Here is a 14,776-nt window from a genome sequence, read left to right on the forward strand (position 1 = left end):
AGGCAGTTGTTTGGTGGGGATGTAGAAACTCTGAGACCTTTACTGATCGGATATTGATAGGTCATCATGGTCATAATAATGAAAAATCCATGACGTGTTCCTGAGATGAACTGTCAAGTCCTCTAATTGTTTATTACGCTCTCATCCCATCTGCCCATGCAGCGATCTGCAAGTTGCATCTGTCTGCTCTTTATAGATACTGACAGCAGACTGGTATACAGTCCACGCCATAGGTTAAATTGGCCTTCCTGGGTCACATTTAGGGTATGTTCACATTTCCTTAAAGGAACATGCAGAAATCTGTGAGCTCCAAAAAAATCCTGTTCATCTGAGTGGAACTGGTTTTCAGGCACAGCAAAATCTGCAGTGTGCAATTGTATTTATCTATGCATCCAGAAATATACTCTGTCTTTGTTTGAAATTACGCCTGGTTAACATCTGCATCAGTAATCCGTTCGGGAAGTCCACATGGGGACCCCCCCCCCCCCGAATGGACTACCGAACGCATTGGCAAGCAGTGAGCAGTGAAGGCACATGGACCCCATAGACTATAATGGGGTCCGTGTGCTTTCTGCACGGTCTCCGCACAGAACATCCAGACAGAAAAGTACTTCACGATCTACTTTCCTGTCAACCTGACTCATGTGGAGATCGTGCGGAAAGCACACGGACCCCATTATAGTCTGCTGCTTCTACGGTTTCCAATGACGTCTTTCTCATTCTGCATTGCAGCTCCATTTTCATGAAAATCAATGTTTTATTCTTGCAAGTTAGCTGAAAGGGGTTTTAGGGCCGTTTCTCCTGACAGAACTTTGCAGACAAAGTGGAAAATGTTACTCATGCAGTTGGGAGAGGAGATGGGCAATTATCTAGAGCACAGTGTAAAGCCCCAGCAGGCAAAGAAATGCCCCAAATCCCTTTTCAGCCAATTTTCATAACAAAATCCTGATTTTCATGAAAATGGAGCTGCAATGAGAGTAAAGTGAAAAGTGTAGAAGCAGCCCTTCAAAGTACGGTCATTGGTTTAATCCAGATTTCCTGCTGATAGACTCTCTAGAAGATGCTTCACAAAGAGTTTCGCATTTCTTGATGATAGAAGATAATGACTAATTTATAAAAATTTATGTGGGTGCTGCCCCTTTTTTTTTTTTTTTTTTTTTTTGTAATTTGTGGACCTTATTCCAGTGGATTTCTGGTCATAGTGATAGTGACACCTTATGGACCAAGACCTACTGGTATACTTATCAAAACTGCCATTTTCAATCTTGATAATCTCACCTCGAGTTTGTGCCTAATTTGTGATAAGGTGCGTGCCGTGTCATAAATTAAGAGAATCTACTTGGGTCCATACGCCCAAACAAAAGTTTATGCCAGCTTCTTGCTGGTTTAGATTTGTGTTGTAGCTTACACCTGAAAACTGGCGTAAACAATGATGCATCTGATGGAGTTCCCACCATGATCTCGTTGAAAAAAAAAAAAGTGGCGTGCGGAGCACAGAGCATGCAAAGTCACCATTTGTGCTCAATTCATTCATGTATATATTGCAGCTACGTGTATTAAAAAGTGAAGTGTGGAGATTACACTTTTTCATACAGTTGAAAACAGACCAAATGTTGGCTGGCAATACACTTTTTGGGCAGACACCTGAGGAACAGAAATCTGTTCGCCACCAACGTTTCCAATATACTTTGGTTGCCATCAAGATTCGGCACTGCATACAAACACACTATAGTAATAAAAATACCAATAATGGTGATAATAACTATAAAAAAAGCAAAAAACAAGTAATAAAATAATTACTAATAAAAATAGCAACAATAATTATAATAAAATAACAAACATAACTAATAAGATAATTGCATGATAATACTAAATGGCACCAATGATAAATTATACAATACTTTATTAAAATATCTGTAGAATAATACTCATAGAAGATAGCACTAATAATAATAAAACCACAGCGATGCCAATTACCACAAAAACAGTAACAACCATTAAAATGTTAAGCGCAATCATAAAATGATCATATGATAAAAATAGCGACAATAACAGAAGCGACAATAGTAACAAAGATGTTTATTATAAAGTCGTAAAATAAAAATGGCATAAACCAAATTATCGCAAACTAATATGTAATAAATTTCCATTGCTGATGCCATTTAGAGTTGTCATCTTTACTCCCACAGTTGGACATCTTCTCGACAGGGGGGCTAAGTTTAAAGGATTTTGGGGAGGCAGAAAGTGTTCAAACGTCATATTCCAATCTGTTTTCTCTAGGAAGAAGGTAGAAAAGGACTATGATGCACTTCAGGAACGACTGGCAACCTTGCCGGATAAACTGTCCTATGATATTATGGTAAGTGTTGTAAAAGCTGCTCATTTTGCATTAAAACACCTTCAGTTATAAACAGCCTTGACTAGATGAATAGTACAGGTGAATATAAGAAACTTTGTAATGTATCTTATTAAAGAAAATAGTTTTCTTCTGCACTTTTCTCATTGAGTTACTTTCTACGTATTTGTCGATGGAGGGGGAGTTGGCTGTTAGAAAAGACACTCAAATAACTACTACTGCTACACTCTGCCATCCTGTGCTCTTTCAACACTAAGTTTGTAGATAAGAGGCTACCAGTGACAGAACAATGCAATAATCATTTAACCAGCCGACAGCAGCCTGCTACTCCTCCTTCCCTCTCCATAGAGCTCTGTGTGTGATGCTGAATACAAACAAGCATTTAGTTATTTTTTTGCACTACATTGTACAGACTAAAACATTTTGTGGGGAATTGTTTAAAGTATACCTATTTAATTTTTAGTCTTGACACTTCTTTTTTTTCTTCCAGGTACCATTTGGCCCCCTAGCTTTCATCCCTGGGCGCCTCGTCCAAACCAATGAAGTTACCGTACTACTTGGGGACAACTGGTTTGCCAGATGTTCAGCAAAACAGGCAATGAGTTTAGTGGATCACAGGAAAAAACGTGAGTACAGAAGTAGACGTGCCTACTGGTGTTATGTGAGAACAATGCGTATTGTGTAATCTAATGTGTATAGTGGCGTCCCAACTCTCCACGAACCTGAGGGGTAAAAAGGGAATCTGTAGTAGTGCTTGTGTATGGGAAGAGCGGGGTTGAAAGGGATATCTGTTGGTCAGATGAACGTACAACCTACAGTTATCCGAAGCTTATGAACAGTAATCTGTAACCATGAAAACACAGGTGGCGAAATAAACTCATACTGTTTTAACTTTTATACATTGTGAGGTTAGACTAGACCTTTTTTTTTTTTTTTTTGAAAATTGTACATTATACCATACAAGTTAGGACTCGTTCACATCTGCGCCCGGGGCTCTGTTCTGCAGGTTTCCGTTTCCTGCACAAAACAGGGCAGGAGACGGAAACCTGCCGGCAGGAAACCATTCATTTGAACGGGTTTGAAAAGTGTCCGGCTGTGAGCGTTGGTGAGCGTTTTATGCTCTCCGCGGCCAAACTGTTTTTTTTTTTTTTTTAAACCGGACACAGAGTTGGACATGCAGTACTCTGTGTCCGGTTTAAAAAAACGGTTTGGCCGCGGAGAGCATAAAAAGCCCACCGGTGCTCACGGCCGAACTCTGCATGAAAGGTTTCAGAAGACGGAAACCTGATAAGAGTCCAGATGCTGGGGTGAACCCAGTGTAAGGGGGCATCCGCACTTGTGCCTGGTATCCGTCCATCGTGAATCCGTCTTAAGATCAAAAAAACAGATTTAGAACAGTTTACAGTCTGTTTAAAAACCCATTCACTTCAATGGGTTTTTAAAACAATCCGCAGGTGTCCGTTTTCAGCCTCTCCGCTGTGTATCTGCTCTTTTGGACAGAGACCAAAGTCTGATATGCAGGACTTCGTGTCTGCAAAAAATAAGGATACATGGCAGAGAGGCTGAAATCTGACACCTGCGGATGGTTTCAAAAACCCATTGAAGTGAATGGGTTTTTAAACAGAACATTTGCAAACCGTTCTGAATCTGTTTTTCTAATCTTAAGGCAGATTCACGATAGTTGGATACCAGGCGCAAGTGTAAACGAACCATAAGTAGTCCAATACAAAGACAGAATAAGGGCTAGTTCACACGTGAACTGCCCGCGCAGGTTTTGACACCGAGAGAGACGCGGCGAGCCGTGTCTCTCTCTGGTCAAAACCCGCCTGCTGCGACCATCGCGGTCGCGGCTTTCCCCTCCGCTGTCGGCTCAAATGAATGAGCTGACATAGGAAGGTGCTGCCGGGGGCAAAATCTGCCCCTTTGCCCACGTGTGAACTAGCCCTAAATACAATCTGTATTCTGTACAATAAACACAGAAACCGGGTAAAAAACAAGAAAATGTAAACAAGCAAAACACTGCTGCAGAGTCCATAACATAAGTATAATAAAAGAAAACAAATAGTCCCGAAGGAAGTCTAGGCAGGGTAGCCAAGAAAAAGGCAGTAGTCAATCCAACCTGTAGTGGGCGACAGCATAGAAACGCAACAATACTAAAATACGTTTCAATCCAATCAGGACCGTTCAACCAGAAATGGCCCCAGAAATATTATAGAGGTCAGAAATCTAGGTGTGGTCATGGGAATATTGATCAGCATCTCTTATCTAAGTAATAAATGCACTAAGGGCTTTGCGAAAAGATTAGTAGTAGGAGTAGTGTATTGTGAGAGGTGAATTACACCAGAAACCCCAGACTTTTTGGAATTTTTTAGGGCAGAGCCTAACTTTTTATAAACCAGTTGATTATATGGTAAAACTGAGTTCACTAGCTTTTTCCACATCTACAAGGAGAGTGGCCCATCAGACTAGACAGTCTTAACCTGTGCCAGACTTTTCAAAGTGTCTAATGCTGTTTATAAATATGGCGTACTTATAGCCAGTCCAATCTATCTTTACACCACTTATTAATTGCCTTAGGTTACAACAAAATTTTGGCACATTTACTAAAAATTTGGGACATTTTCTGCCTCATAGTTTTGCATATTCGGTTCTGTTGCCTTTTCATTAATGCCTGCCCGCCTGTCGGACAAGGATTGAAAAGTATTAGAAAGTGTCCAAATGGGTAGAAGGTAAGGTGTAAGACGTATATTATTATTTATATCATTATTACTTCTCCAAAAATTGTGGCACAATTCTAGTGCATATTTATTAGTTTATTAGCCTCTGCCCGTGACTTCGTCTGCGTATTGTTGACGTCGATAATCCGCCTATTTTCAGCATATTGCTGCCGTTGATAGTTCGCCTGCTCTGGCATTTCGGCAGCTGTCAAGCTGTCCTGCTGCTGAACTTGTTCCTCACGCCATGCATGTGATTGTTCCGGCATCTCAGCAGCTTGCTGGCACGGCATGTAATGAGCGTGTTGTTGGCGTTGATAGTCCCCCTCAGGTCCGCTTGAGGAGAACTCTGACTTCTGGCTACCTTCATAGCTGTGGTTGTTTTAGAATTTTGCAACAAATTAGATTTTCTTTTTCCTGGCATTTTTAAAATTGGCAAACTGCCAATTTGCATTAAAGTTGTTTTCCCATCCAGTGTGTCAGCACTGCCTGGAGCAGATCAGACAATATGCAAATGCATGTACAAAATCCACTGAGGGTTAGCTGAGTGTGTAATTAAAGAGATAACTGACATGGCTTTATCATCAATCTCCAATTAACTGAGATAATGCTGCTGCCAAGAGCAGTTTAATATAATATGTGAACATAAATGCATAACAGTCGTGAAGCTATGTCATTTACTGGAATAAAAAGTAGCCTATATTTTTATCCAGGTTTCAAACTATCTATGTGCCTAATTTCATCCAAATCCGTTCAGCCATTTTTGTGTGAAAGTGTAACACACACAAACTTTCACATTTATAATATTAGTAGGATATGAGAGATCAGATAATCCTTTAATAGTCCCACAGTGGGGAAATTTCAGCATGTTACAGCAGCATAGTAATACAGGTACAGGATAATACACAGTAATATATTACAGAAGTAGACACACATATACTGAGAAAAAGAAGATATACTAGGAGTCCGTAGCAGCTAAGTAAGAGAAGAAAGAAGGAAGACTTCAGGGTCATGTAGTTTTCTGTGCGGAGTGATCTTCGCTTGGTCTGATGTAGATTATACAGCCTGGTCGCGGTTGGAAGGAAGGACTTGCGATAGCTCCTTCTCACACTTAGGGTGAAGCAGACGGGGTCTTACAGTGCTGCTAAGTGCCATCAAGGTCTCATACATGGGGTGGGATTTGTTCTCCCGCATGGAGGTCATCACGGACAGTATTCTTCTGTCACCCACCACCTGTACTGGGTCCAGGGGGCTCCCCAGGACAGAGCTGGCCCTTCTGATCAGCCTGTCAAGTCTATTTCTGTCCCTGGTTGATATACTGCTCCCCCAGCAGGCCATACCGAAAAAGATGCCTGAAGCAACCACAGAGTTGATGTCCCATGCTTCTGCATAGGAGATATAAACGCGCAAATCTAGGAGATTCTTTAACTACTTTTTAATGTTTTGGTTTTTTTTTTAAACACCTACTTTTAGATGTATTTAAAGAGGTCCCTTCATGTGCTCTCCGGGAGTGTTATATACCAAAGCAAAGCTGATGGTGCGCTCAGTACACACTCAGCTTTGCTAGTATCAGGAACAACCTGTAAAATAAAATTAGTATTAGTACCTCTCAAGAACAAAAACAAATAATAAAAACTGATAGTCATATGTACCGACAAACTATAAGGTCTTATAAAGCTACATTGAAATGAAATGTAAAACGTTATGTTCACAGGATTGCTGAGGCGTGTAAATTGTTACTGGTGTAAAGGTGACTAAAGGGTTAAAGTACACATAAGGCACCGGAGTTGTGAGTCAGTAATTTTTTTTTTTTTCAGCCATAAATTCAAACTCTGCAATAAAAAAAAGTTTTTTTTCAATTTGAATGTGATTGTTAGTGGGTTAATCAATGAAAAGAATGTTTCAGAAGTATACACACCCTTTGAACAGTAGTTACAGATGCCTCAGAATAAGTGAGCTGAGAGAATGGCGCTCCCCGCACTTCACCTTCTCCTCCTGATTAAGGGAGATGCTAATAAGGAACCTAAATGCTCCATGTTCCAATCTGTATCCTGCGCAGGCGATGTTGGAGCCGACACCAGGGAATACATCGGAAAGCGCTGCTGATGGGACGTGAGGACTCAGATGGGGTTCGCTGCTATTTTTAGGCCTTGACTTTGCCAGCTGATAATAAACCATGACACATTTTCTTCTGCAGTGAGACTTCCACAAGCAGGCAAATCAAGAGGAAGGGGTTAATTACAGGGAAAAGAGAGAGTACGGTTTTCCTGTATTCTAATATACTTCATATAATCTTGGAACAAACAAGTATTTCATATTCTCTTAAAAAATGAAAGCTGCAATGAGATCGGGCACTCTGGCCAACTAAACCCCCCCCCCTTTTTTTTTCTCGTAGACTTAATTCTGCTCCAGTGTCCCTATAAGATACTTGCCCTTTAATCATAAAAAATGTATAAATATTAATGATGATGATATATATATATATATATATATATATATATATATATATATATATATATATATATATATATATATATACTCTCCACATTAAGAATGCGGAGAGAAAAATCCTGCATGCAGCGCTTTTCTCTCCACATTTTCCGTGCGGAAACCACACAGACCCCCCATTACAGTCTATGGGGTCCGCAGGTTTCCTTAGGTAACCACTTTTTTGTGTGGATTAGGTTTCCTTTTGGGGGGGAGGGTGTCTCCAAATGGACTCCCTGAACGGAAACCCATGTGCAGATGTGAACCAGGCCTTAGTAGAGCAGTCACATGGGAACAAACTTTCATTACTGGCACCCAACTTTCCTAGACTCTAAGTGACAAATCTGCATCATACAGTGATCCATTTCTCTATCCGATATCAATACACGAGTAGACAGATCTCCAGTTTGGAAAAGCTGAGTAACAAACAATATGGTTCCTGTACTGCTCTCACAAGTGCCAGCTTTCTCATACTCCCAAATGGCACATCTGCTTATTTATTCAGAGACATCAGGATGTATCTATGTCAGAACTTTTTGTCCCTTGAACAGCTCTGAGTACCTATACAGTGATCTATACCTCTCGTCTATACATTTTGGAAACTCTGCCACAGCTTTGTCTTCTAAATGACATATCCTAGTTAGGAATATGGAGTGGGGGAGGGGGGCTTGGCAGTATGGAATGTGTCACAGCCACTCAGCTTGTCTAATAACCTGAATGGCATATCCGCCTACCTGTGTAGTAACACATTCTATCATGCCATATCTCTTACATGACTAGGCAGTTATGCCATTAAGATGACTAAAGTTGGGTGACGGGAATTGCCCCTGCCCCAATATAACAGCACAACTAGGCAGATTTGGGAATGTTGGGTGATGGTTGTAATGATGCCGGTGGTAGATGTCACACTGCTTTCCCAGAAACTGATAAAACTGAAGATCATATGAATGAAGCTTTAAACAGAATAGGGCATCTCCAGGACTTGAAGGGATGTTCCCATATTATCAAGTAATAGCATATTGCTGTGATATGCCATCAGTTTATGATCTATGGGTGTTGTACTCTGGGACCCCTTTATCCTCCAGGTCAGTGGCGTCCTAGACTACATTTAGTGCTAGGCCCCTCTTCTCAGTTTCTGCTCCACAGCAGTACTCCTGACCATCCATTGTATAGGGAATTGTAGTAAGCCCCACTTACTTCAGTAGAGCTGTGCTAGAAAAACCCTACAAAGTGGTTGGCTGTAGTGCGGCGGTGTAAGGTAAAACAATGAAGGTGGTAGTTACGCTCTGTTCTGACACCCCCTCAGAAGAGCAGTAGCAGTGCTAGTGGATGGACTCCCACCATTCTGACACTGACATCCAAGAGAAGTACTATCACTTTAGAATATGGGTATTAATGTGGCTGCTTTGATTTTGGGGTGCTTTGCTTCTGCCGTATGACTCTGAGGCTAAGCGCCTGCTGTCAGGCATATACATCGCTGCACGCTCACCACTTCTGACATTTTCACAGCACAATTGATTAGACTTAAGTTACATTGTAATAGAAAATGATATTTAACTGCGTTTCTGGAGAGATTTGCTGGAGGCGCCTCAGGGGACCCTCAGGTGAGAATGATATGAGCCGTTCTGTAGCGTAATCCCCAGACACGCACGGACGCCTCCTCCATTCAGCTTGAAGTTGGTTTCTCCGCTGCGATGAACAACTCGTGGGTTACAATCCTTCTGGGATTGAGATTTCTCTGTCGTCTTCCACCTTGGTGTGCGGCTCCTTATCCTGCAATCAGTCAGACAGATGGTGTTTGTATAGTCTTTTTTTCCTGATGGCGAATTGCTTAAGGAGCAATTCCACTCCAAATATACCTGTGAATATGGGGCAATGAAACCTGCTTTCTGTCATTGCCTGAAAACTTTCCCGTTTATATTCACAGGCAGAAAACACCCTACAAACGTGATATTTCTTGCAGCTAAGAGGTCGCTACAGTTATAGCTAGTGTGGCAGCACTGACTTTAACAAACTTTTCCTTACTGGGATCTGAAGGGATCATGATGTAGTCTGCGGTCTTCTTCTATTGGCATCTTTTGACAGTGCCTTAAAGATGTTTTCCATGACTTGTATATTGTATCCCTGGGTCCTCAATATGTGATCAGTGGATGTCTGACATCTGGGTCCTCCTGCAGTCAGAGGCTGCAAGGCACACAATGGCTGCGGCCTCTTCATCCGGCTGATTTGTGGTGGTCCCGGTTGTGAGACCCTGATCAGCCACATATTGATGACACGTCTCTATACATTGGATGTATGTTAGTTGAGCCAGTCGAAGGCATATGATGTATGTTGCATTTGAACATGCCCAAGCCTTATAGTCTTTGGAAGACCAGATGACAATTTTAATAGTCAAGGAAAATCAGAGGGAGCTGTCATGTTGTCAGTTGTCATCCATCTTCCCATAGTCCTGATCAGCAAATCTGGCCTCTTGTGCAGTATAACCTCTCACTACTATTGCTGCACTATTTGGTAGATGGGGAGCTGAATGGCTTCCTTTCCTCCCCCAGTAGAAATGGGATGTTTTAGGCAATTTAATTGGCTGTCACCCAACTTTACTACATTTTTAAGTGCACTAGTAGTCAGATTTTCTATTCAGAGCTGTAATAAAGCTGTTGTGACTACCTAAATTTTCAATGTGGGACAAATAAGAGGAGTTATGTACTAAAATATATTTATGCGTTATGTTCACACACATTCATGTATCATCCTCCTGTTGAGCAAAATGCTGGCGCACTTCTTTCATTTAAAGGGATCCTATCATTAAAAGACAAATTTTTCTGCCTAACACGTAGGAATAGCCTTAAAAAAAGGCTATTCTTCTCCTACCTTTAGATGTCTTCTCCGCGCCGCCGTTCCGTAGAAATCCCAGTTTTCGTTGGTATGCAAATGAGTTCTCCCGCAGCACTGGGGGGCGTCCCCAATGCTGCGAGAGAACTCTCCAGCGACGCCTCCATCTTCTTCAGGAACGTCCTCTTCACGTGTCTTCTTCCGGCACAGGTGGTCAAACTTGTAAGCCTCGGGCAGAGCCGACTGCGCATGCCCGCGGCCACAAGAAAAATGGCCTCTTACACAGTAAGTAAGCGGCCATTTTCTTGTGGTCTGAATACCATACTATTTGCCGATGCAAAACAGATCATATTTACCCTTCTAGACTGTGGGAAAGCTGAGTGACTACCCAAGTCAGACGTGTAACAGTGGGCATATCCGTTATCACTTGGCTTTGTTAATGCACCGAGTACATGGCCTCCAATATGCCTGCACCTTCTAGGCAGATTTGTAGTCTTGAGAAGAATGTTCTTTTGGAAACTAAATTGGTAGGAATCGCCCAACTTTCCCAGAACCAGATAATATAAGAACATAATGATGGATAGCAAATGGTTCCATCAAAGATTTGGACAAAGGATGGTTCATTTAATGGAGAAATGATTTATCTGCTTCTTTAACTGAGAAACCATCAGCATGGAGGTTCTGTTGTGCAGGGAGTGATATTATTCTCAGTGCTAGGTGTATCTGACCTCTTCTGCCGGATGATTGTGGTGGAGTGGCCAAAACGGGTTTTGGTATATCAGATCTCAAGCTATTTGTAGTGTTTCAGATGCTGTGCTCTAACTTCAGGCATACGGCTCCCTACGACAGGCTTCCTGGCACTCTTAGGTCTATCTGGAAGACATTTGCTTATATCTCAGCATTGTCTTATTTTGTCATTTTTTTTTTTTTCCTTTCCTCTTGCCTGGCAATAATAAACTTGGGGGATGGGGGTCATAATTACCTCCTTTCCATTGTGCTGCTTCCCAAAACGCATTGCACATATTAAGCCATTAAAGTTCTTTAAAAGACTTTGATTTTTTACTCACCAAAAATAGCAATAACGCGTCTCACAAGGCAGCGTAAATATCCTGGCATAACAAAAAAAAAAAAAAAGTATTCAGAGCTGCTTAGCATAAGAAAAGAAATCATTGGGAGAAGAGATGTGGGGGGGGGGGGACCTTTTTATAAAAGAGCAAATTATCAGGATTATTGAAATAAGGAATCTCGAGGCGCTCGCTTTCTTCATTGATATAAGATACAGAATCATTTGGAAGGGTAATCGGCGGTGGCACAGACAAACACGCATTTAGGGTCCTCCTTGAAATCAGTTCTGCCTCTATATAGAGTCAAGTGCCTTTAATCTGGAACCCCGTCATCTGTATTTCATAATATTCCATCAGAAATAGTCCCCATAATGAGTCAAAGTGATATTTCGAAACTTTTTAGGGTTCATTAACAGCGACCAAAATTTGTATATATATATATTTGTAATTTATATATGTATATATATATATATATATGTATATAATAAAAAAAAAAAAATATATATATATATATATATATATATATATATATATATATATATATAATATGACCCCCCCCCATATATTTTCTCACGTCTCCTAGCAATACATAGTAATACATCCCCTGTTCCTATGTTTGGTTCTGTAGTTGTGCAGGTTTTCAATTCAGACGTCTGGGAAAGCTGGGTAAAAAACAATGTTGTATCTATATTGGTTGTTAAGCAGCATTTCAAGGAGCTGGGTGACAACCATTATGACCTACTGTATAGCACCTGGCTTTTCTATGCCACTGAATTTACACGACAACACATGATTTTAGCTACAGCTGGCCGTGATACTCATGCAGAATATATACTGGTAGCTTTCACATTCAGAGCTCTTGTAAAGCTGGGTTATGACCCCTGTGGGAACTGTAGTGGTAGCCATATTGGATGTGTCCCTGCTTTTAAAGAAACAAGCTGTTCTTTCTGAGAAAGTTGGGTGATCACTTAATGGGTTGTCACCCAGCTTTCTAGATATGCAGTGATATGGTGTTGTATAAGTTTGCAGCACAGTACACTTTGTGTTAGTTGCCCCTCATCCTGCTGACGGCCCACAGATAAATTACTGTATATTCCCGCAGGTTGTCTGCTTCGCTACATCTTTGTGCAGCAAATCTACTGGTGTCCTCCATGATTTGACGCGTGGCAAAAGTTATTTTCAAAATGTGAAACGTTTTCCCCAAATGGGTGCTATGTCCCTTTCTTCCCTAGAGGTGGCGCTGTTGCGGTTTATGCAGATTTAACAGCTGGCACCCATTTCATTAAAAACAAATCATAAGTTCCTTTTATTGATTGGATATTTATGTATAAACCATGTGTACAGCTGGAAGGGGGCCACCCCTAGAATCAGGACAGCCCACCCACCCCACCAGAAATGTCATATATATAGCTGTCTTTATCATTGCAGAAGAATGTGCCAGGAAGCCTCCACTAGGAAATTTGTCTTTTTAGAGCAGCCAAAACTCTTGTAGCTTTAATGGTGTGTCTGTCCAGCATCTGCTCTCACATCCTGCGCAGCACTCCAGTCTTCAGACTGTATGGGTGAGGTGCACAACACTTATATACTGGCGTATAAGGGACCTTGTTAGGGTTACTACTTTTAGTATGGGGACCTTACACAGTCATGTCCCTATTGTGTTCATAAGTAAATGACCCATGTTACAATAATGAATGCTAGGTGTATGAAGCTCTTCATGAATAGTTGTCGCTTATTCTTTCATTATTCTCAATCATCTTCAGGGCTGTGGAGTCTGTAGGTCAAACCACCAACTCCAACTCCTATTTTTCCACAGCCCGACTCCTTAATAAATGGCTGACAATGATTTATAAAGATTCTCGAATTCATTAAAAGCCAGTGATTGAATTCCTATGAAGGTAAATATGCAACAAGCTCTGCGTCTAATTCATTCTACAATATTAATAGTTGGATATTTAAAACCAATTTGAGTTGAAGTTGGAATTGATCTTTTTTTTTCTGACTCTGAATCCACCCAAAATTTTAAAGGGTTGCACCAACCCCTGTGGAGGTGGGAGAGGTATAAAATAAAAGCCTAGTCACCTGTCCCTGTTCCATTGCATGCTGCTGATCTCTGCTCAATCTCCTGCCGTCAGGGCTTTCTTGAGGCTGAAGGTCCTGTGCCCCATGTGACCACTGAAACCAAAGGTGCAATGTTAAAAAGTGAAATTGTTCAGCACAGGCAAGCAAACGTGCTTCAAATCGACAACATTCTCAGTGTCTGGCAGAAATGTGCAGCATTTTCACATGGATTTTGCCCCGTTTTAGTGCATAGGTGTGAAATCTGTGATGAAAGCACATTAGAATTTGTGTAAGGCATAGAGAGTTTGCGGTGGAATCCTGCTCTAAAGTATAGGAAATGATTGAAAAGTGTAGTGTTTTTCATTCTATCCAGTTTATAGTATTTTGGTGGGTTTTGTGGGCGTGTTTCCACCCCCACCCTCTTTTGTATTTTTTATTTCTTCATCGAAAAACAGGTTGTAAGTAAATAAGATGACTTTTTGTTTTATTAAAGACAACAAAAAACAACTTGCAGACTAAGGCTGGGGCTACCCAGCTACTGTTTACCAGAGAGCTCCTCTAAGGTGTCTTCAGCAATCCGCATTGAGCGCTCTTTTGGACGTTAAACTAAAGCGTGCCGTTCTAATATCCACACTCAAAGCGCATGAGAACTCCCAGCTGTTGCCAGACACTTGTGGTTTGATCTTGAGAATCGCAGATGACTCTTCAGCGGCTTTCGGATCGCGGAGGACGCATAACGAGACAACCTCGCACTATTCTACCGCCTTCTGCTAATTGGAGACCAAACACAGGACGTGACAATATTCCCTTGATGATCAGCGCAGACCCCTTCCGGCCACTTAACCCTTGTGTCTAAATATACACCGCCACGTCGGCAGGGAAAGGGTTAAATGGTAATGCTAAACAGCTGTCAGCTGCAGCGTGCGGCCACCAGACGGCCTGTTTAATAACCTCCCAGTTTAAAACAGGCCAAGGCTTCCACAGCTTAAGTATTGATATTTTTTAAAGATTTGCAAGGAAAGGAGGAGGATGGAGGATTAACGTATGTAAATTGACTTGAAGGAAAAATAAATAAATAAATTGGTCGAAAAAAAAAAAATTAGAAATTCATCCCTCTCTTTAAGATGCTTGTATAATGTCACAAGGTTGCAGGCTGGTGGGCAGGATGTACTGTGTGAATGGAGGATGAATTATTGTGAGATGTAACATCATTTTAAGTGTGGTGAGTGAGAACTTTCTCTCTCCTAAATGGCAAGTTATCAAAGGGG

At 41.3% G+C, this 14,776-nt stretch overlaps 1 protein-coding gene across 3 annotated transcripts in view; it reads left to right on the forward strand.

The window, feature by feature from the left end:
* Positions 1 to 14,776, forward strand: part of URI1 (URI1 prefoldin like chaperone) — a 59,749-nt gene that overhangs the window by 23,582 nt on the left and 21,391 nt on the right. For 2 of the 3 annotated variants that reach the window (XR_012717241.1, XM_075282114.1), the window contains exons 3-4: positions 2,281 to 2,359; positions 2,847 to 2,982. Coding sequence is in view for 2 of the 3 variants with exons in the window: in XM_075282114.1 (XP_075138215.1) it covers positions 2,281 to 2,359; positions 2,847 to 2,982 (215 nt within the window). In the remaining variant the exon portion in view is untranslated. The remainder of the gene's footprint in view (positions 1 to 2,280; positions 2,360 to 2,846; positions 2,983 to 14,776) is intronic. The other variant, XM_075282115.1, reaches the window with a different exon arrangement.

The sequence above is a fragment of the Leptodactylus fuscus genome, chromosome 7 (genome assembly GCF_031893055.1).
Source record: "Leptodactylus fuscus isolate aLepFus1 chromosome 7, aLepFus1.hap2, whole genome shotgun sequence".
In the NCBI taxonomy this organism is placed as follows: domain Eukaryota; kingdom Metazoa; phylum Chordata; class Amphibia; order Anura; family Leptodactylidae; genus Leptodactylus; species Leptodactylus fuscus.